The sequence below is a fragment of the Anabrus simplex genome, chromosome 5 (genome assembly GCF_040414725.1).
Source record: "Anabrus simplex isolate iqAnaSimp1 chromosome 5, ASM4041472v1, whole genome shotgun sequence".
NCBI lineage: Eukaryota > Metazoa > Arthropoda > Insecta > Orthoptera > Tettigoniidae > Anabrus > Anabrus simplex.
Window position 1 is genome coordinate 77,302,087 of NC_090269.1, and position 24,521 is coordinate 77,326,607.

At 41.3% G+C, this 24,521-nt stretch overlaps 1 protein-coding gene across 3 annotated transcripts in view; it reads left to right on the forward strand.

The window, feature by feature from the left end:
- The first annotated feature begins 227 nt into the window (after window positions 1-227).
- Window positions 228-24,521, forward strand: part of LOC136873763 (uncharacterized) — a 304,007-nt gene continuing 279,713 nt past the window's right edge. For all 3 annotated transcript variants that reach the window (XM_067146955.2, XM_067146953.2, XM_067146954.2), the window contains exon 1: window positions 228-676. In XM_067146955.2, coding sequence (XP_067003056.2) covers window positions 287-676 — 390 coding nt within the window. In that variant the 5' untranslated portion in view covers window positions 228-286. The remainder of the gene's footprint in view (window positions 677-24,521) is intronic.

Below are 24,521 nucleotides of genomic sequence, written 5' to 3' on the forward strand. Positions count from 1 at the left end.
TAAAGAAGAAAACAGACATATCTCCTACTCCTTTTACAGGATCGTATAAAGTCTCCACCAATAATATTGCACGAAATCATGTTCATGGTCTATACATTATATTACGGGATTCCCGATACTTAATTTCATGTTCGTGGCGCATCGTAGCGGCAACGAGAACAGCCTGAAGGTACGCACTCCTGTTTTAGACTAGCGCAGCGCGGGCGGGCCAGTTGCCAGCCAGCAGGCCTCACTGCTAGTAGCGCGAGGGGTTTTGTCGGAGGCGGGTGAGTGTTGTTTCGCTCCGATGGCGGGTGTCTTGTTCCGTGTGTATGTTCCCACAAGTCAGTACGAAGGCCGACTGCGGGAAAATTTAAAAAACAAAAATAAACCATCTCCGGATTCTTGTGAGGTTACCATTGATAAGGTTGACGCTGACAATAACTGTGTAAAAGAATCTGAAGAAACCAAACGTCTGCTAACAGTCGACGAAAATGAATTATCTAAATCACCAACTGTACCTAGTGATATTTCAGAAATGGGTAACAAGGTGGCAGAAGTAAACAACGACGACAGTAGGAACCAGATTCAAAAGCCCAAATTGAAATTAGATACAAAGAAAACTAAGTCGTTGGAAGATATTCCCAAGAAAAGTACAGAACTTACAGTGGAAACCGAGGAATTAGCCTTGGAAAAGGTAAGTTCTTTTGCTGCTAGATAATATAGTGCCTACTGGGACGAACCACCGTGTAACATTAGATATTGGAATTCATCATCATCATGTACTTAGGCAAAGACTTGTTACTACAACCATTCCCCTCTCCCCCCTGCCGCTCTCTTCATTTCCTAGTAGTCCATATAGGCCATCATCATCATCATCATCATCATCATCATCATCATCAGGATTCAGATTTGTTTTTTTCATTTTGGGGGGCTGGGGACACGCCGATCAACATCCCATAAACATGGTGTACCGGTATGTGATGTCCGTCTAATAATTTGGGTAGTATTTGAGGTGTCCTCACAGTAATTGGGACTAATAAGAAGTCCTGTATTTCGGTACAATTCCGGTATTTACTTGGAGTTTAAGTGAAAAACAAGGGAATAACACTTTAAGGATTTCTAAAAGGGAGGAGTTTTAATCTACTCAAATTTACTAAGTACAGAAGATTGTATGTTAAGTACTCAGACCAAAGGTTGGTTGAATCCTCAACAGATTCACCATAGTCTGTTATAGGTTACCTAGGTGTCAGTGAAGAGGTGTACTATGGAAATTGTACATTATAAAAGCTGTCTTAGTAGATGAGAGGTGACGATCTTGTCTTACTTCACTTGAGTTATCGTATGTCCTTTCTGTGAACGTGTTGGCATTTAAAAGAACTCTTGTGAATCAAATGGCTATATTTCGGCACAAGTAATCTTAACATAACGCTCAGTGGTGACAGTGGTGGTGGTGGTGGTGGTGGTGGTGGTGGTGGTGGTGATTATTGTCCTAAGAGGAAGTTCAATTAGTCAACCGTCCTCTATATAACACTTCTTCTTCTTCTGCTTTTGCTACCGCTTTCTCCCACGCCTGTGGGGTCGCGGGTGCGAACTGCGTCGCACATATGGATTTGGTCCTTTTTTTACGACCGATGCCCTTCCTGACGCCAACCCTATATGGTGAGATGTAATCACTATTGCGTGTTTCTGTGGTGGTTGGTAGTGTGGTATGTTGTCTGAATATGACGAGGAGAGTGTTGGGACGGACACATTTACCCAGTCCCCAAGCCAGAAGAATTAATCAGAAGCGATTAAAATCCTCGACCCGGCCGGGAATCGAATCCGGGACCCTCTGAACTAAAGGTCAGTACGCTGACTCTATATAACACTAATCTGAGAGAAAAAGATAGAAGGGATCCGGCACTTCGAAAACTGAAGGTATCGGCTAAAGAAAGACATGGGGCACATAGGGCGTGAAAATGAAAGACTCCCTAGGTCTCGAAAGCTCTAATATCGTCGGGATCGGAAAATAATAAGAAGTGACCAAGGGAGGTCAATTAGGATAGGATAGGATAGAATAGATGAAAGAAAGTGAGGAGCCTGCCACAAGAAAGTGGAAGCAATGCCAGGACTTAGCTAAGAGCCCCGTGGTCGCCAACCCACGCTTCCAAGTTCAGAGCCCCTGGGAGCCGTTTTAGTTCGCCTCTTACGATATGTAGGGGATACCGTGCGTGCTAATCTACCGCCCCCACCCAGAGCGGGATAACGTAACGCTCAGATAATATTAATAATAATAATATACTTTTCTTTTTTTTTTTTTTTTTTTTTTTTTTGCTATTTGCTGTACGTCGCACCGACACAGATAGGTCTTATGGCGACGATGGAACAGGAAAGGCCTATGAATGGGAAGTAAGTGGCCGTGGCCTTAATTAAGGTACAGCCCCAGCATTTGCCTGATGTGAAAATGGGAAACCATGGAAAACCATCTTCAGGGCTGGCGACAGTGGGGTTCGAACCCACTATCTCCCGGATGCGAGCTCACAGCTGCGCGCCCCTAACCGCACGGCCAACTCGCCCGATAATAATAGACTAAAAGACATGACAACTACTACTACTACGATCTTTCCGCAATTCTTGCGGTTTTCTCGCATATACGTCGGCAGTACGGAAGAGGTACTTGATTATTGCGAATTATTTTACGAATCAGATTTTATAAATTTTCCATTTCACTCAACAACACGAAAAAAACCCATTGTTTAGTCCCTTGGAGATTTGCCCTTATAAAATTACGAGATAGAGGCGTTTGTTTACAATAGTAATAACGTTTTTGGCTTTACGTCCCTCTAACTACTTATTCGCTTTTCGGAGGCGCCGAGGTGCCCGAATTTAGTCCCGCAGGAGTTCTTTTCCGTGCCAGTAAATCTACCGACACGAGGCTGACGTATTTAAGCACCTTCAAATACCATCGGACTGAGCCAGGATCGAACCTGCCAAGTTGGAGCAGAAGGCCAGCGCCGCAACCGTCTGAGACAGCAAGCCCGACCGTGAGCGTAACATTGTTTAGTGAATGCAAATCTCACCATACATGGTCAGTTTCTGTTCTGTTAGTCTACATTTGACTTAGTAATGAGTAGCCTCCACTGACTTTTTACTTCCGTTACATGCTTTTGTTGCAAAGTGATATCGGGAAGTGCATCTGTTCCGATGAAGTGGAGTTAGCCATTTAATACGAATAAAATGACAAGATGTGTAAACGTAAACACAACGAAGATCTGAGTGACCGTGGGAATAAATAAATAAATAAAAAAATAAAAATAAATAAATAAATAAATAAATAAATAAATAAATAGGGGCCGATGACCTTCGATTTTAGGCCCCTTAAAACAACAAGCCCCACCTCAGCCATCCTCGAAGTGGTTTTCCGTGGTTTCCCACTTCACCTCCAGGCGAATGCCGGGATGGTACCTAACTGAAGGCCACGGCCGCTTCCTTCCCTCATCCTTGCCTATCCCTTCCAATCTTCCCATCCCCCTACAAGGCCCCTGTTCACCATAGCAGGTGAGGCCGCCTGGGCGAGGTACTGGTCATACTCCCCAGTTGTATCCCCCGACCAAGAGTCTGAAGCTCCAGGACACTGCCCTTGAGGCGGTAGAGGTGGGATCCCTCGCTAAGTCCGAGGGAAAAACCGAACCTGGAGGGTAAACAGATGATGATGATGATGATGATGATGAAAACAACAAGCATCATCATCAACAAATAAATAAATAAATAAATAAATAAATAAATAAAATAAATAAAAAACGATCAGCATTACCGAAAGCAGTATACGAAATTATCGACTTCGTACTATCGCACTTACGTGCACTTGTTTTCATATAAATTTATCAGAACAATGCTCTCCATCTTTATAGATTCTATGCTGAAATGAAAATTAAATGGCGTACGGCTTTTAGTGCCGGGAGTGTCCGAGGACAAGTTCAGCTCGCCAGGTGCAGGTCTTTTGATTTGACGCCCGTCGGCGACCTGCACGTCGTGATGAGAATGAAATGATGATGAAGACGACACATACACCCAGCCCCCCCTGCCAGCCAAATTAACTAATGATGGTTAAAATTCCCGACCCTGCCGGGAATAGAACCCGGGACACCTGTGACCAAATTCCACCACGCTAACCATTTAGCCATGGAGCCGGACAGATTCTCTGTTGTACTATCGTGTTTCAATATTATAACTATAGGCTTTTATTATCATTAGGTGCTTACTTCTTTTTACAGTTATTGGCTAAATATGAGGGTTGGGGCATAAGTCATAGGTTTCTTTCTTCCTTAATCCGTTTATCCTCCGGGGTTGATTTTTGCCTCGGACTCAGCGAGGGATCCCACCTCTACCGCCTTAAGGGCAGTGTCCTGGGGCGTGAGACTTTGGGTCGGGGGATACAACTGGGAAGGCGGCCTCACCTGCTATGCTGAACAGGGGCCTTGTGGGAGGATGGGAAGGTTGGAAGGGAAGGAAGCGGCAGTGGCCTTAATTTAGGTACCATCTTGGCATTTGCCTGGCGGAGGGAGCCAATAAAAGTATGTAGTTGCAATGACTTATGCGCCAACCCTCGTAATTACAATAAATACAACTCGAGCTCCAGAATATATCTAAATCATTTATAAAGCTCTCGTTATATTACAAAGGGCACTAGGAAAGTTTTGCAATACGCAAAAACGGTTGGCTGGACACCCCTGTTATGGTGAGGGATGAAAAGAGGGATTAAAACCGGTCTAGAAGACAGTAAGGCGCGACCTTCACACCAGTTGTTACCAAGCAGTGGGATTGAAAACAGTGTGGTCTAAAGGTGAATATCGCGCAATTATCCGTTACAATTTTGCTCGTGGATTAACTGTTGACCAGTGCCTGGAGGAAATGACTCCTGTGCTGGGGAAAGACTGCCCACATTGGACAACAATTTTCCGCTGGTACAAAGAGGTCCAGAGGGGAAATTTTGGGGTTGAAGACGATCCTCGTTCTGGACAACCATCTGAATCAGTGACTGAAGAATACATTGAAGCTGTGAGGAAAATGTTGCAGCAAGAGAGGCGGTTGACATATCGGCAGATAGAAGAGACCCTCCACATCCCTGCATTAGCTATCCATTCAATTCTACACGACCATCTCCATGTTAGAAAGGTTTGTTCCCTTTGGGTGTCCCATTCACTTTCAGAGGAACAAGGGGCACATCGTATGAAATGGTGGAGAGAAATGCTAAAATAGTTTGAAAATGGGACTTCACGTAACGTCAGTAGCATCGTTACAGTTGACGAAACTTGGGTTTATTATTATGATGTCCCAACAAAATTCCAGAACAAGGTTTGAAAATGAGGATACTCCTATGACTATACGAAAGTCAAGGTCAGTGAAGAAAAGGATGATTGCAGTATTCTTCACTAAACGGGGCATCCTGACTCGGGTTGTGCTAGAAACACAAAGGACAGTTACTGCGAAGTGGTACAGTGAGACTTGTTTGCCTCAGGTCATCCAGGCTCTCAAGCAGCTCCGTCCAAGGTCACGGCTCAACACTTGGCTCTTGCATCACGACAATACTCCAGCACATCGTGCTAATGTAACAATGGATTTTCTTGCCAGATCAGGGTTGACTGTGCTTGATCACCCTCCATGCAGTCCTGATCTTGCCCCATGTGACTTTGGACTCTTCCCAGAAGTGAAGATGAAGCTGAAAGGGCGGCGTTCTGCATCCGACGAGGAGCTTTTGGCAGCATGGGATCAAAAGTGTGAGAATGTAACCGAAGAAAAGTGGCAGAGTTGGTTCAGTGATTGGTTTCGACGTATGGAGAAGTGTATTGAGTGTGGTTGAAATTATTTTGAAAAAGTCTAAAGCGTTCACTCACATTGCAAAACTTTCCTAGTGTTCTTTGTACATATGATACTATATTTCGGACCGTATACTTCTAGTCCGTCTCTCTGTAATTAGCTGCCACCCCTGGAGGCCCGGGTTCGATTTCGGACTCTGCCACGAAATTTGAAAAGTGGTATGAGTGTTGGGACGGGGTTCACTCAACCTCGGGAGGTCAAATGAGTAGAGGTGGGTTCGATTCCCGCCTCAGCCATCCTGGAAGTGGTTTTCCGTGGTTTCCTAATTCTCCTCCAGGCAAATGCCGAGGTGGTACCTAAATTAAGGCCACGGCCGCTTCCTGCCCTCTTCCTTGTCTATCCCTTCCGATCTTCCCATCCTCACACAAGGCCCCTATTCAGCGTAGCAGGTGAGGCAGCCTGAGTGAGGCACTAGTCCTCCTCCCCAGTTGTACCCCCGACCCAAAGTCTCACGCTCCAGAACACTGCTCTTGAGCGGTAAAGGTGCGATCCCTCGCTGAGTCCGAGGGAAAAACCAACCCTGGAGGGTAAACGGATTAAGAAAGAAAGAAAGAAAATCCCGCATGCATTGGCCGGGATTTGAATCGCAGCCGTCAGTGATTATGCCACTCGCCTATCACGCCCCCACGTGTTTTAAATACAACTATTTTGACATTTATTCTGTTACAACAATGAACATAAAGTTGCAGTGTTATCGCTATCTTGTTATCTTGTTCGACTGATAACGCGCATGTCGACTTATATGCCATATCCTTCATCTTATCAATCTTTATACTGATATATGAGTGAGGACTCGTAACACACCAAATGGAGAATGTGGTGAAGTTACATAAATGGCCTTTCTTCTATGCCTTATCTGAAAACGTTCATGAATCAAAATGCTCAATACTTTTCTTTCAGTAGTTCCCTACAGATGTACAAAACAGGACACGAAATAGCCAGTGGTTGAGAACCTAGGATGAGATCTCATGAATTAAAAACCATGAAGTATTTACAATATGCCCTATGAGCGAGTTGGCTGCGAGCTGTGAGCTTTTATTCGGGAGATGATGGATTCGACAGCTCTAAAGATCTTTCGTGGTTGCCCATTTTTACACCAGGTAAGTACTGGCTACTTCCTTTCCAGGCCTGCCCCTCCTCTATCCGATTGTCACTGAAGACCTGTCCGTGCTAGTGCGACGTTAAACCACTAGCAAACATTTAGTTTACTGCAGCCGAAACAACCAAATTGCGAATGTTAAACGAAAAGTAACAGCTAGCCACTATCCTCTTCCTCCTTCAAGTTCAGTCCAGCATCGTCCTCTTGTACTGTCAGACTTCTTTGAACTTTTCTTATCTCCCTCGATCTACCCTTGGTCTCGTCCGTTCTTAACAATATCCTGGTAATAGAGGCCAGTTGTGGTGGTTCTTTCTCCGCTCTTCATATCCTTTCTCTTTTCAAATTTGTCACTCATTATTTTCACAGTGACAACCCAGCTTCTCTCGCAGTTTCCATTTAAAACGGGAAATCAAATACACACACGCAGTATCGCCCACTACTTGTTAGACATGACTAGAAGGCCAGGGTTTCTATAATTCAATTTCATCATCATCATCATCATCATCTGTTTACCCTCCAGGTTCGGCTTTTCCCTCGGACTCAGCGAGGGATCCCACCTCTACCGCCTCAAGGGCAGTGTCCTGGAGCTTCAGACTCTTGGTCGGGGATACAACTGGGAGTATGACCAGTACCTCGCCCAGGCGGCCTCACCTGCTATGCTGAACAGGGGCCTTGTGGAAGGATGGGAAGATTGGAAGGGATAGACAAGGAAGAGGGAAGGAAGCGGCCGTGGCCTTAAGTTAGGTACCATCCCGGCATTCGCCTGGAGGAGAAGTGGGAAACCACGGAAAACCACTTCGAGGATGGCTGAGGTGGGAATCGAACCCACCTCTACTCAGTTGACCTCCCGAGGCTGAGTGGACCCCGTTCCAGCCCTCGTACCACTTTTCAAATTTTCGTGGCAGAGCATAATTCAATTTCACTTGGTATATTCAAGTACTGTCCGCCTCTGTGGTGTAGTGGTTAGTGTGATTAGCTGCCACCCCCGGAGGCCCGGATTCGATTCCCAACTCTGCCACAAAATTTGAAAAGTGATACGAGGGCTGGAACGGGGTCCACTCAGCCTCGGTAGGTTCGATTCCCACCTCAACCATCCTGGAAGTGGTTTTCCGTGGTTTCTCACTTCTCCTCCCTTCCCTTCCAATCTTCCCATCCCCCGCAAGGCCCCTGTTCAGCATAGCACGTGAGGCCACCTGGGCGAGGTACTGGTCACCCTCCCCAGTTGTATCCCCGATCCAGAGTAGAGGAAGGTTACCTCGCTGAGTCCGAGGGGGGGGGGAAGGGGGCATAAGTGACAACTTGCTGTCACAGTTGGTATTTCTGCAGGGTAACGTCATCCGTGCCCGCTACATTGCACACATTGTTGTTCCCATGCTAATGTCACTTCTTCGACAGCTAGGTGATGTGCTTTTTCAGCAGGCCAATGCACGTCCAAATACAGCAGCTGCGACGCAACATTCTTTGCCTGGTGTACAACAACTGCCCTGGCCTACAAGATCTCCGGATCTCTCGCCAACTGAACACTCATGGGAACTTACGCTTTCTCCAGAGTCTGCAAGAACCGTTGCCGAATTGCATCAAAAGGTTCAAGATGCTTGGGACAATCTATCGCAAGATGCCATTCGTTTGCGTGCGCGAATACACGCCTGCATTGCGATCAGAGGAGGACACACTGTGTATTGATGCGACTGTTTGGGCACCTTTTGCTGTGACATGTGTGTATCACTTTATCTGAATTTGTGATCATATACTCCTGCAATGGTGAACTACCTGTCACATCGCTTGTGAATAAAATAACCTTGTCCTAGAGGTTGTTGCCTGTTTTTTTTGTTTTGTTTTTTTCCGGCGGTGTATTGCGTTAATGTCGGGGGGGGGGGGGGGGTGCGTTACATGACAAAGTGTTTCTTCCACCTCTTCCTGCAAGACTAAATGAACTGCGAATTCGCATAAAAGAAAGAGTAGTAACCGTTGACCGTGATATATGTATGTCTGCCCCTTAGCCCCGTTCCTTGATACGGGGTCGCCGATGAGGTGAGATGAATTTATGTCGTCGTTGCGCCCAGAAAAACCGCTATGTGATAATAATAAAAAAAGTAAATTCGTGTCCTCATCCCGAGGTGGTGCAGCTCTTTTCAGGCACACCCCCATTGGAGGTGAGCTGCATGTACCATCCCAACCACATACCAGCCCTCCCGCCGTTCTTACATTTCTGGCAGTACCAGGAATCTAACCCGGGCCCCCGAGGGCGGCAGCTTAGAACACTAACCGTTACGCTACGGCGGCGGACAATTTAGATAATAATAATATTATTGCTTTTACGTCCCACGAAGTACTTTTACTGTTTTCAGAGACGCGGGGCTGCCGGAATAACCGGGCGAGTTGGCCGTGCGGTTAGAGGTGCGCAGCTGTGAGCTCGCATGTTTCCCATTTTCACACCAGGCAAATGCTGGGGCTGTACCTTAATTAAGGCCACGACCGCTTACTTCCCATTCCTAGGTCCTTCCTGTCCAGTTGTCGCCATAAGACCTATCTGTGTCGGTGTGACGTAAAGCAAAAAAATGTGCCAGAATTTTGTCCCACAGGAGATCATATACGTGCCAGTAAATCTACCGACACGGGGCTGACGTATTTGAGCCAGGATCGACCCTGCCATGTTGAGGTCAGAAGGCCAGCGCCTCAACCGTCTGGGCCACTCAGCCCAGCTTTCAGCTTAGAACTCTGACCAGGAAGGTTCTGTCATCTAAGGTTCAGCATTGTATGAAGTGTATAAACGAATTTTCGTTCTAAGTGATACCTGTGTTGCGGGTCATTGCTCGACATTTTCACATTACGTTATTTCAAGGCGCAACGACGATATGGCATATTTTTACGGCGGGGATGGTGTGAGATTAATTTATATGGCATGTTTTACGACCGGATGTCCTTCCTGACATGAACCTCAGTTGAGTTACTAATGAAGATTAAATGAATAATGGTGAATAGATAGGATAGGAACCGTCCCGGCACTTGACTCGAAATCAATCTCAGGGTCAACCGTCGGTGGGGTTCGAACACACGCGTGTCCTGAATGCAGAGCTTAGCTCCATAGCCGTAGCGCGTTAATACGCGCGAAACACTCCACTCGGTAACCTGGTACAACTAATTCGTAGAATTTGGGACGTAATTTCTGTTGGTTAAAATGTTTTCACAAAAAGGACTCGAATCGGTTAACTACGTGTCAAGTCTGGCTTTTTAGCTGAATGGTCAATGTAGTCGCCTTCGGTTCGGAGGGCCCTGGGTTTGATTCCCTTCAGGGGATTTTACTCTTAAATGATTAATTCCCCTGGCTCGGGAACTGGTATTTTGTGCCAATATTCAGTACCTGATAAGTGGAGGTGGTAGCCTAAGGTTCAGCAAATTAAAGTCCGGCTTTGTGGTTAAATGGATAGAATGTTTGCCTTTAGTCCGATGGCCCCGGTTCAGTTCTCAGAATCAACCCCGTCTTACTGTTAATTCTCCTGGCTTGGGGACTGGGAATTTATGACGTCTTCGCCATTCATTTCATCCTCATTAGGTCACTACCAAGCCTATACAGATGTCATGCACTATTATTATTATTATTATTATTATTATTATTATTATTATTATTATTATTATTATTATTATTATTATTATTATTGATGGTGATTCATCCGTCGGATGGAGACGTTGGCCCTTGACGTTAGTCGAGAGGATTAGGCTATGTACCGACACCGGATTTCACCCTCTCCCTACGTCATTATCATGAACATCTCGCACACAAACGCGCAGATCACCCATGAGCATCGCACCAAGTGAGCCGAACATACAGGGTGCCGGCCGGCAAAATATTCCAACACGAGGCTGGCATATGTAAGCACCTTTAAAAATACAACCGGACTGAGCTAGAATCGAACCCGCTAACCTGAGCGCAGATGGTCAACGCTCTAGCGCCTGAGCTACAGATTCAAGTACCACGACATGGATTTTAAATAAATTCAAGAGTAAAGTAATAATAGTCAAACAACTCATCTTGGTTGGGTCCAAGAATATTACGGCTCATGAAGTCACGAAACTGGCACAGATCCAGTTCTGATGAAATAACAGTACCGTGCGTAAAATCTTCGCTCTTAACTCTTACTTAAATATATCTCAACTGTTTACATATTTTAGGTGTTTTGAATTATAACTCGCATGTTTTAATATAATTCGTTGCAGTGGCGACTCATGCTAAAATTCAAGTAAGAAACAGAACAAACAAAAAATAAACTCACTCAATAAATCAAAAAATAAACTTTACTGTCGAAACCGGTTATCACGACTCCGAAGGGAGCGCCAATTAACGGCTGTTGTAGGCGATAGTGACAGAACCGGTTTTTTGTGTGCTAAAAATGTAATATCTGTAAGTTTTAGGCTGTACACTTTTATGGTTAATTAACACAATAAAGTAAAGACTTCAAAAAATGCTTAAGTGAAATAAGTACTGTATTTGCAATATCGTTTGTGCAGTGGGACTGAGAGGAATTTTTCTAATGTTTATAGTACGCGATCCTTACCTTGAGCCCTGAGCTCCATAGTGCTACAGCAATAAAGGCGGAAATCGATAGCGACCACTATCGTCTGACATCGATAGTCAGTTCCTTTTTATCGATAGTCAACGATAGTTCTTTTTTTCCCTCATTGGCTTATTTTTCGCGCTAACAGAAATTGTACAGCTGTTTGCAGTTAAGTGGTGAGGAGTTTGTTCCAATTCAAAGGTGTGGATTTAAGTGTCTCTGTGTACCTGCGACTTCAGTGTCGGCAGAAATACTATTTAGAGTTTTGGAAGGTGGGATTCTCCATTCAACCTAACCTTAGTTGAGTTGACGCCAATACGGGACAACAAAATTAGATTTATAAGTTGTCAGAGATTTTATGTAGGCGAGAGAAGATAAGGCACATTTTTGGTCAAAGACTTCATGAAAGCAACTGAAAACCTTCCTGCCATCTGTTGAGAATGCTGTAAAATATTTTCCAAAGATATTACAATACCCAAGAAAATGAACACTGCAGCTGAACGAGAATATCTCGGCCGGTCACGTTATGGGCAAGCGCGTGCAGCCCGAGAATGTCTCGGACGTGCCCAAAGACGAGATTTACGAGTTATTCCGATTTGAATTTCAGAAATTACATAGCACGAAATAGTTGTGCTTGCTACTGATTTTTTGTGGATTGTGCTCAATAAATGTTCTATTTTCAGGCATAATAATATGATTCGTTCCACTTTTTGAAAACTATCAATTACTATCGATAGTAGAAACCATAATATCGGAATATATCGATGACGGTTACTATCGATAGTTGGCCGCCTCTATACAGCAATAATGTGTTAGCAAAATATAAAATAAGTGAGGAAAGAAGTAGCAACAATGTAAAGTGATCAATAATGTTGTAGGCCTACACAGTCTTGGCTAATAAATGAGGCGTTCTCTCTTGTCCTTCCAAATTGTAGAAGTCGTTGAGTGTGATACCCCCAATTCCTTCGCAATGCTGGCGATTGTTTCCCTATTTCGTAACTGGGATATTATTTGCAACTTTTCTTCAATATTAAACACTTTCCCTTTCTTTTGCCGCGTCTCCACAGCGATGCTTGCATTTACTGTTTAACAGACTGATTTAAAATGTACAATCTATTGAAAACAAGAGTTTGAAAATAAGCTTTACATTGTTGGCAGCAATCCCCAAACGCGTAACAAATAAAAATCAACATTCGACGTTATTGTCGATACATTTCTCCGAAAATGTGATGAAAAAGTACGTCGTTTTGTACGATACTAGCTGATGTACCCGTGCTTCGCTACGGAATTCTCAGAAAGACTGACTTTGTGGTTTTCTTAACCTGAAATCAACGTAGGTCATTACAAAAACGTAAGTATGAATGTAGCGATTAAAAGCAATGCTATCATATAAAATACTCGATCAAATGGAAAGTCGCATGTTTTATCACTTTTAACGAACAGTGCTGCGGTTAGATTGCGGTGCCAATCTAATAGTCCAAAGTTCCAGAGCTGGGATGACCAGGCCGCAGATTGCCATTGAACACTCATTATTCCGCTAAATATGCACACTGTTCATTCCAATCAGTGCCTCAGATTAGGGATTGAATAGCCCGAATGCTATGATGATCCAGTGTGTTACGTACCAGTAGTATCAGAAAATGTATAAACCAGGGGAATGTCATGCTAAAGAAGAAAGTTATCTAACTCCCCAGCTACTTCCCATCAATATTCAGGCAGGCTGTTACACTCTGTACGACTGGGCGAGTTGACCGTGTGGTTAGCGGTGCGCAGCTGTGAGCTTGCGTCCGAGAGATAGTGGATTCGAACCCCATTGTTGGCAGCGCTGATGATGGTATTCCGTGGTTTCCCACTTTTGAGTCAAATGCTGGGCCTGTACCTTAATTAAGGCCTAAGGCACTCCTAGCCCTTCCCTATCCCATCGTCGCCATAAAACCTATCTATGTCGGTGCGACGTAAATCAAATAAAAATACTCTGTACGCAACAGTAATCCTATATACCGGAGATGAAGGGCAACAGATGACACAAAGCACATCACGACAAACAATGGTCAATGTAATGTTATTGTTGATCAATGTTATGGGATTTATATATTGTAGGCCTTCACATTTAGTTTTCTTTCGACTCTGTGATTTGTAAAATATATTATATCATAAACTGTAGTTTCTTATTCTCCGACTTTACAACTCGATTCTCATTAAATAGTGTTTACCCATTTCTGGTTACTCGGCGCTGATATGGACTTGGTAACAAAAATCCAAAATTATGAATATCTTGGTGATCATAGCCAGTACGGTAACAATGTATAAGACATGAATAATAGGAAATTTAATACTATATAACCCTAGTTATGTAGCATTCATCGATTACACCTCTAATAAGAAATATTTGAGAATTGCATTTTAGGCCTTCCCATAAACTACAATTTTACTCAGCGTGAATAAAATTATTTACAGCCTATACTATAGCGACTTATTTTCTGACTTTGCATACCGATTTTCATCAAGATAGGACTACTAATAACAACAATATTTGAGAATTATATTTTATTTTTATTTTTTTGCTAGTTGCTTTACGTCGCACCGACACAGATAGGTCTTACGGCGACGATGGGACAGGGAAGGGCTAGGAGTGGGAAGGAAGCGGCCGTGGCCTTAATTAAGGTACAGTCCCAGCATTTGCCTGGTGTGAAAATGGGAAACCACGGAAAACCATTTTCAGGGCTGCCGACGAATTATATTTTAGGCCTTCCCCTAAACTACCATTTTTCTCAGCGTGAATACAATTATTGATAGCCTAGATTGTAGCAACTTATTCCCCAACTTTGCATACCCATTTTCTTTAAAATACGACCACTAATAACATAAATAGTTGAGAATTCAATTTTAGGCCTTCCCCTAAACTACCATTTCACTCAGCGTGAGTAAAATGATTTATAGCCTAGATTGTAGAGGCTCATCCCCCGACTTCACATACCGATTTTCATTAGACCACTAATAACGTAAATAGTTGGGAATTCAATTTTAGGCCTTCCCCTAAACTACCATTTCACTCAGCGCGAGTAAAATGATTTATAGCCTAGATTGTAGTGTCGTATCCCGGCCAACAGGTGAGACGCCGAGCGGTGAGTGGAATCACCTGATGGCTAACAACAGTACTAAAACGAAAGGGATATAAGATGGTAATTTATAGGCGTTAGGTAAGTTGGTTGTTAAGAGTTGAAACTCATATGATTTCCTATATATGTGCGTATATTGACAGATGATGTACAAAGAATATACACGTACAATTGAAGTCGGTCACGTATTGTGACGTACTGGAACTAGCCTTCCTCAGAACGGCTACTCCAAGTAAATGCAAGTGGACTCTAAAGCATTAGAGTCCCACTGAAATGCTAAGCGATGTTAAAAACAGAGTATCGTGAAATCTCACAGAGATTCCTCAAGCTTTAAGTTGCCAACTACGATAAAACCCAGAAGAACTCGGGCTTAAGTCGAGAATCAAAGTATGAATGGTGAATACCAAGTGTTAGCACCACCGTTCAACCTGATCTACTAAGAAATATTCTAAGTAGCGAGACCGCTTGGAGAATTGATCGCAACTCTCTAACGTGAGCGGAAGGCAAGGCTCCCAAAGCGAAGACTAATGCAATAAGACGCTTGTTCCTTCAATTACATACGTATTTAAAGGGACTAGCAATATGATATGAGGGTCTCCCCTCCTCTCAGATAAAGCCTTACTGGCTTACTATTGGTGCTACCACCTCCCCCATGTATCTCAAATCCCACACTATGCACGTGGCAATATTTATTAACATGAACTTGATTTCTCGCCCTTAAACCTATGCTCATAAAATAACTTCCCCATTTCTAATACTTGTCATCATAAACATGACACTGCGTCCCGTTTCACTTAATTGGGTCGCCCATTAATTTTAAGTATGGTATCCTTCAAACTACCCCCATTTTCTTGCCATCTCAAGACGACAGGACGTGACTTTTTAGATTTGTCCGTATCGACTTCCTCGTGAGACCTCTTGACCTCACACAACTCTGTTTTTAACTGTCATTCTATATCACCCCCAACACATGGCTGCTTCGACAGCAAGGCCAGTGGATTGAGTTACCAAAATAATCACTATGTATTACTTATGTGCTGCTACTTGATGAAGGTTCGTGTCCCTGGACATGACACCTCCCCCCTTAGGAAAGAAACTAGTTGCCACACATGCAACTGGTTTCCACCTGAGTACACGTACATACAGGTTTAATTACCGCATGTACCTTACATGGCACATTACATTTTAGCAATATTACATTACATTTCATAGATACACTTCAACTTATTACATTTTGACATTAATACAATTCTCTTTACCCTTCATACAATTAATGTTCATAATACATTTCACATTACAATTAACATATTCTTTCACAGTAAACCATATTGCATTAATACATTTCAATTCACATATTCCACAGTACATGTAGTACTTAATATAACATAGTTTAGATTTAACATCTAATACATATCAATTTATATGTTTCACAGTACATATAACATTTCATTTTTTTTATTTCACAGTACTGATATAACTCATTTACATATTACATTTCACATTTTTCATTTCACATTTTACAGTGATTAATACATATCAATTTATATATGTCACAGTACATATAACCCTTCATTTTTTTCATTTTACAGTACTTAATATCACTCGTTTACATTTCACATTTTTTTATTTCACATTTCACAGTAATTAACACATATCAATTTATATGCTTCACAGTACATACAACTTTACCTTCCAGCCTTCTCTGGTCGGTTTTTACTTCCGTACCAAACTCTTGGAATGGCCGGCTTCGAGATTGCAATAGCAACTCGGTTCCCCTGACTATACTTCTTGAGTAAGTCTTACAAACTTGTGCAGTCACTGCTGACACATTATCCGTACCAAACTCATAGGAATGGACGCTTGGACCGTGCCTCTCTCGACACGTCCGAACTGTGCCTCCTTAGGCCAGTCTCACAAATTTTTGTGCAGTCATTACTGACACATAACCCGTACCAAACTCATAGGAATGGACGCTTGGGTCTTGCCTCCCTCGACAAGCCCGAACTGTGCCTCCTTAGGCCAGTCTCATGAAATTTTACCTTAACATAAGGTTGCCTGTTCGACTCTGCCCCTTGGCAAGTCTTTTTTTTTTTGTACTTTAACAATTTTAAAGTTACATTTGTTACATTACAGCCTTAACACTGTCTTACTAGTGATTCATTACTTATACAATGGTCATTGAATTTTTTTTTTTTTTTTACTTTACTAATGTGGTTACGCTCCCTCTTTATTGCCTCCTTGGCTCTCTGATGAGAGACCTTTCATTAAGCTCTATACTGGAAGTAGTAAGATCTGTCATACTTCTACCCCTGCGCTCATTTACGCGCTTACCTCTTACATACTCCTGTCTATCAAAGTGCACTGTAACGTCCTCGTCTGAACAATGTGAGTTAGGACCATTAATTATAGTTTGGCGGATACATACCTTTCCGCAACACTCATCTCCTAGCTCTGACAGTTTATGAGCAAGTGTAAATCTTTTGCAACATCTTTTGCAACAACAGCAGGAACATAATAATAACAAAATAACAGCAATTGTTCCTCCACCTATATAAGACAGAAAATTCAACTTATCCAATTTATGATTTTGCTTTAATTCATCCTCCTGTTCAAGTATTAATTTTTCAACTGCCTCTACTTTATGACTTGCTAATTTTAATTCCTCTGCATGGTGAAGTACATTTACCAACGGTATCTTTCCTTCATCCTGCAATTGACTCAATTTAGTGTTAATTCCTAAATGATCGCAACAGTCATACTGTAACAATAGATCAGGTACAAACCCTTGATCTTTGGTACTATTTGTTTTAATTACATTTGAAGATTGAATTTTTGATTTTGGCCCAAAGGCCGTACATCTATTAAACATTGTTATTATTCCTGTACCTGTTAACTTAGCGTCACTTGTGTGCAGCTCTTGACATACTACTGTTATTTTTACCTCCTGTGGAGCGATATAAATCCACTTATTTTCTCTTAAGGGAAACCACATTACTTCTTGTACTCTAATTACATTTTTTTGACAATCTTGTGGCATAACCTGTGCCCCTGTCAACAATTTTACTGCACATTCCTCATGTGAATGAGCTAGTTTGATAGCAAACTCTTGTTTGCATACCTTAAGTTTATCATTCAACCTCTTACAATTATTAATTTGATTTTCAGTTAACATTACATAATTTTGCCTGTTCTGGTCCAAAAGAATAAATTCATTTTCACTATTAATAAAAACAAAGTTTTCTATCTCACCATTCACTCTTGTTGGGAATGGTATAACCTTAATAAGATCATATTTTACCTTATCTACCAAAGGTACCTTTACAATGTAACCAAGTATTTCTTTAGTAATGAACACTTCAATCTCTGCTATTCTAGTTATTAAATAGCCATAAGCCAGTCTCAACTCAACAGGTAATGTCATTCCTGGTGGGAAATTATTCTGTGCCTTTGAAAACGACTTTATTATATCACTAGGACTTATAATCTGAGGTTGTAAGACTCCCTTTTGAGCCAACATTATTCCATTTAACAGAATCTCATAATGATCTTTTAATTGCGCTAAGAATCCTTGCGTGTCAATTAAATGCCTATTGACCGCGATTTCAATCTCCGTTCTCCTAAATGCGCTTTCTATTTGCTCAGTCTCATCCTTCAGATATCCCCGTATTGTTGCTATATTATCGCTTAATTCTTTTTCGTTCTTAGCGACGTCATACAATGAGCTATTCATTGATTGTAACGTACTTTTTACTACAATCATCTGTTCTTTCGCGACTTTTAACATCGACAAATTCTCTGATTCAAGATCCTTAATGTGACTTTGATAATAGGCTGCATCCTGCGAATCTAAGGTTCCGAATAAAATTTTAGCAATACTTCCTACAAAATTAAGAACTCCTCGCTTCATTCTATTTTGATCTGAATTTTCCTTCTCCTCAGTCTTAGTTGTTTGTCTTATTAATTCACGCAAATTTTGAGTTTTATTTAATTGCATAATTAAAAGCTTTACCTCATTCTCACACGTATGTGTTAAATTTACTTCCAGTTCTGAACACAATCTCATGGTTCTCTGAACGTATTTCTTACCAACATTATACGCATCATTTAACGCTTCTAAATTTACATAAGTTACTACCTTCCATTCAGTGTTATAGAGTTGAACTTCACCTAGCTTGTCGAAATAAACCCCTGGGGTGGACTCATATGGTTGGAGCTGGAAATCAATTGCCTTTCCTCCTTTCGTAAATATCGCCATCACTGCGATCGCCGCTGCTATCAGCGCCATTGACCTGCAAGTAACAGATTTGTGTTACCTTGCGTTGCCTATAATTTATTACTGATTGTTCACAATGTATTTACATACAATTTTCCTTCTCATTTAAATATATAACTTTAATCGGTTACTGTGTACTGTAACGCGCTTCCCTCGCTTATTCATATTCAAAACGCAGTTCACTCCTGAAACTTCCTGTACTGTGTACGGGCCAACAAAGTTTGGACTTAATTTTTTGCTACGACCTCGCCTTACTGAATCATTTCTTAAAAGAACTTGGTCTCCTATCTTAAACGTTACTTCGTTTATTCTTGTATCATACTGGACTTTATTTTTCAACTTGGTTTCTATTAGAGTTTTACGTGCTACCTCGTGACTTTCTCTAAGCCTTCGAGCTAATTCCTCCACATAGCTTTTGTGTTCATTATAATTCTTCTCGTTTGGTTTTCTCTGCAATGTCCCTGGTATATTCGCCTTTCTTCCAAATACTAATTCAAATGGTGTGAAATTAGTTGACGTACTTTTCGTTGTATTGTATACGAAAGTTGCCATTGAAATGAACTTATCCCAATCGTCTTGGGTTCCACATACATAGTGTCTCAAAAATTCAGCTAATACTGCATGAGACCTCTCTAAACTTCCGTTTGACTGTGGCCTAAATGCGGCAGTATGAATCTTCCTAATATTTAATAATCTACATAATTTCTTCATTACTTCGCTCAAAAAGTTGCTACCTTGGTCAGTTAATATTACACTTGGTATTCCAAATGTTCGTACTACATTGTCCATCAATGCCCTTGCAATTGTCTCTGCTTCTTGATTTTTCATTGGCACTGCTACTAAGTACTTCGATAACTGATCTTGACACGTTAAAATAAATTTGTTTCCGTCGAGTGTAAGTGGAAGTGGTCCAACCACATCTAACGCTATTTTCTCAAACACAATCTGCGGTGTGTCTGTGATAACCATACTCGCCTTCGTATCTGGCTTCGTAAACTTATTAGTTTGACATGAATGACATGATCGAATGTATTCCTCTACATCTTTCTTCATTCCTGGCCACTCAATATAATCTTTTAACCTAGCATACGTGCGTGTAATGCCTTGGTGTCCTCCAACTAAAGATGCATGAAATTCTTTCATAATCTCTTTCTTTTCATCCTCTGTTAATTTCTCTGTGAATTTCTCATCTGTTTCCATTTCTGAAACTTCTTCTTGTTCAACCTCATCTAATTTGTGTATTCTGCTCAGTGCGTCTGCATTTGTATTTAACTTTCCTTGTTTATAAACAACATCGAAATCGTATTCTGCTAACTTCAATCTAAATTTTAGCAATCTTGAGGTTGGATCTTGCACATTAAATACCCATTTAAGTGGTTTATGATCCGTCACTACAGTGAACTTTCGTCCTAAGACATACGGTCTAAAATACTTTACTGCAAATACAATTCCTAACATTTCCTTTTCTGTTGTTGAATAATTTCTTTCTGCCTTATTCAATACTCTAGATATGTATGCTACTGGCAAATCGCTTCCTACCTTCCCTTGCGACAATACTGCGCCTAACGCTTCATTGCTTGCATCGGTTGTTACAATAAACGGCTTCTCGAAATCTGGATATTGTAAAATCGGATACGTTATCAACTTATTCTTTAAAGTCTGAAATGCTTCCTCTTGTTTAATTTCCCATTTATAGTCTACTTCTTTCTTTAAAAGTTCATACAGTGGTTTAGCAATTTTGCTATAATCTGGTATAAAACGTCTGTAATATCCCGATAATCCCAAAATCCCTTAAGTTGTTTCGTGGTCGTGGGTTGAGAAAATCTCTCTTAACTTCTCAAAAACGTCGATCATTTTATTATTACCGGCATTACTAGTATTATATTATCACTATTATTATTATTATTATTATTATTATTATTATTATTATTATTATTATTATTATTATTATTATTATTATTATTATTATTATTATTATTATTATTATACTGAATCTTCAAAATAATTATATAATTTAATTTCATTTAATAAACATTTAATTCACTTTACTTCCGCTAATAAATTTGTCATTAATCTCATGAACGTCACTGACATACGTTTATATCAAAAATTCCGATATAATGCTGAAAATACTGTGTTTTTTGTAATATAATTAGCATAAACACTTAGTTCCATTTACTCCTCTAATTGATCTCATGAACGTCATTTGCATAAATTTATATCAAATGCCTATCTAATACCGAAAATGTGATCTTTTCAATATCTTTTCTCTGCTTCAACTTGATAATAGCTATTGGCTAAATCAATTGTCGAGAAATAATTCGCTTTCCCTATTGAGTTACTTAACTCCGTAGTACCTGGTATAGGGTACATGCTACCGATCGTAATCTCGTTTAATTTTCTATCTAAATAAAATCTATCATTAAATTCCGAACATATTTCAATTACCCTTTCTCTATCACTCTTTAGCATATGATCTGCTCTCATTAGTTCGATTATTCTTAGAGTTCTCGATTGTGAACATTTCTGTGCGTCACTTTTTTCTACCTTCATTACGTGCGCAATTTCATCTGTTCCTATGTCATACATAGTTTCCGTTCTCGGACATACTGTTATTGCTTTAGCTTCTCTAATTTCTATTTTATGTTTATCACCATTTACTTCTATGAATTCCTCCGTGAAATTAATTACAGAATCTTTCAATAAATCTCTACCTATCAATCCGTCTTGTGACAGCTGAAATTCATCATCTACTACATGCAATTTGCATTGAGATGATCCCAAAGTTACCTTCGCGGTTCCACACGTGAATAGTGTTCCTTTGCTAACTCCTAGCAATTTTAATCTATCACTTGTATCTATCTTTATTTCCTTCGGTACGCATTGTTTCTTTATTACACTTATTTCTGAGCCTGTATCGATTAAAAATCGAAAAGGTCCGTGTACATCATTTATAGATAGTAAAACTGTCCCTTCATTGTTATTACACTTATTGTGTACTTGGCCTATGTGAACACTTTTAGGACCTATAACCGGCCTTGCGTCATGATCCTGTTCTAGTTTTCCGCCTGCTTGTTCTCGTAACCTTTACCCTTGTAATTAGTGAATTGCTGCGGTTTACTACTTTTACAATTTTTCTCTACATGCCCTGTTCTCTTACAACGTTTACAAACTATTACTCTGCACTCTCGTGAATAGTGCCCTTCCTTATTACAATTGTAACACGTTATTGCCTTAACTTCTTTTGGTCGCATTTTAAGAAAACATGAGGATGCCGAATGTCCTTTCTTATTGCAATTACTACAATATTTATCTCTCCTAACTGATTCACCGTGCTTTTCCTTACTTGAGAGTACGGCCGACTCTTCTTGGGCCGCTACCTCAACTGCTAAACCGAAATCATCCGTAATGTTCCTACTACGGACAATCGTTTGAATGCTTTTATCAATTAATCCTTGTACAAAACATGATATCCCTAACTCTCCTATTAAATTCGCTCTATGAACTTTTGCCTCCGGTTCGACTCTTGCCGTGGCAACTTCTTTAAGTTCGCTTACCATTGCATCCATTCTCGAACCCCAAGCTATTACAGATTCATCTTTATTTTGCTGTGCTTTAAACATTTTACATGCGTAATGATCAATAGTCCTACGCTCTCCATAATTTTCAAACAAAGCTGCCTTCGCTTTTGGCCAGCTCGTCACATCCTGTCTTACTAATAACTTGCTTCTAGCTTCACCCGTTATTCTGGTAAGAACATATTTAAAAAACAGCGGATGTTCATCTGGTTGAACAAATTCTATTGCTGAATCTACATTTGCACAGAACTCTTTCAACCTACTCCGATTTCTCCCGTCAAAAGGATCTCCGATTAACTTGAACGCTTGATTGATATTAATATAATTGTTATCTGAATTATCACTGGCACTTCCCACTTCAGAATTAGACATACTGATTTTGAGTTTGGCTTACCTTACAATATTTGGTCTTCTACTGCGTGCTGATGGTGAGCTGACGACGTGCAGGTACGCCGGGTCGATTGCGTCTTCCTTCCTTGGACTCCTATGAATCCCTCTGCTACTCCGTGGGCCAGCCCTTGCGCCTTCTTGGTTCTGCTCTCTGTCTGCTTACGGACTTCTTCTTCCTCCTGCCGACCGCCCCTCAGTCTACTAGGATAGACAGCCGCTGGACTTCTTCTTTCTCCTTCGGACCGCCCCTCAGTCTACTAGGATAGACAGCCTCCGGACTTCTTCTTCTTTCTTCCGACCGCCCCTCAGTCTACTAGGATAGACAGCCGCTTAGGAAACCACCAACGCCTGGTTAAGAGTTAAACACCCTGGATGGACGTCGAACTCAGGACCAACCCCACAAAACTGACACCAGTTTTTCTTCTCCTGTCGTATCCCGGCCAACAGGTGAGACGCCGAGCGGTGAGTGGAATCACCTGATGGCTAACAACAGTACTAAAACGAAAGGGATATAAGATGGTAATTTATAGGCGTTAGGTAAGTTGGTTGTTAAGAGTTGAAACTCATATGATTTCCTATATATGTGCGTATATTGACAGATGATGTACAAAGAATATACACGTACAATTGAAGTCGGTCACGTATTGTGACGTACTGGAACTAGCCTTCCTCAGAACGGCTACTCCAAGTAAATGCAAGTGGACTCTAAAGCATTAGAGTCCCACTGAAATGCTAAGCGATGTTAAAAACAGAGTATCGTGAAATCTCACAGAGATTCCTCAAGCTTTAAGTTGCCAACTACGATAAAACCCAGAAGAACTCGGGCTTAAGTCGAGAATCAAAGTATGAATGGTGAATACCAAGTGTTAGCACCACCGTTCAACCTGATCTACTAAGAAATATTCTAAGTAGCGAGACCGCTTGGAGAATTGATCGCAACTCTCTAACGTGAGCGGAAGGCAAGGCTCCCAAAGCGAAGACTAATGCAATAAGACGCTTGTTCCTTCAATTACATACGTATTTAAAGGGACTAGCAATATGATATGAGGGTCTCCCCTCCTCTCAGATAAAGCCTTACTGGCTTACTATTGGTGCTACCACCTCCCCCATGTATCTCAAATCCCACACTATGCACGTGGCAATATTTATTAACATGAACTTGATTTCTCGCCCTTAAACCTATGCTCATAAAATAACTTCCCCATTTCTAATACTTGTCATCATAAACATGACACTGCGTCCCGTTTCACTTAATTGGGTCGCCCATTAATTTTAAGTATGTTATCCTTCAAACTACCCCCATTTTCTTGCCATCTCAAGACGACAGGACGTGACTTTTTAGATTTGTCCGTATCGACTTCCTCGTGAGACCTCTTGACCTCACACAACTCTGTTTTTAACTGTCATTCTATATCACCCCCAACACATGGCTGCTTCGACAGCAAGGCCAGTGGATTGAGTTACCAAAATAATCACTATGTATTACTTATGTGCTGCTACTTGATGAAGGTTCGTGTCCCTGGACATGACAGTAGAGGCTCATCCCCTGACTTCACATACCGATTTTCATTAAATTCTCTTCAACCGTTTTCTCGTGGTACGTGTACAGACAGACAGACAGAAATTACGGAAAAGTAAAAAGTGCATTTTCTTGTTACTATTGACATGACC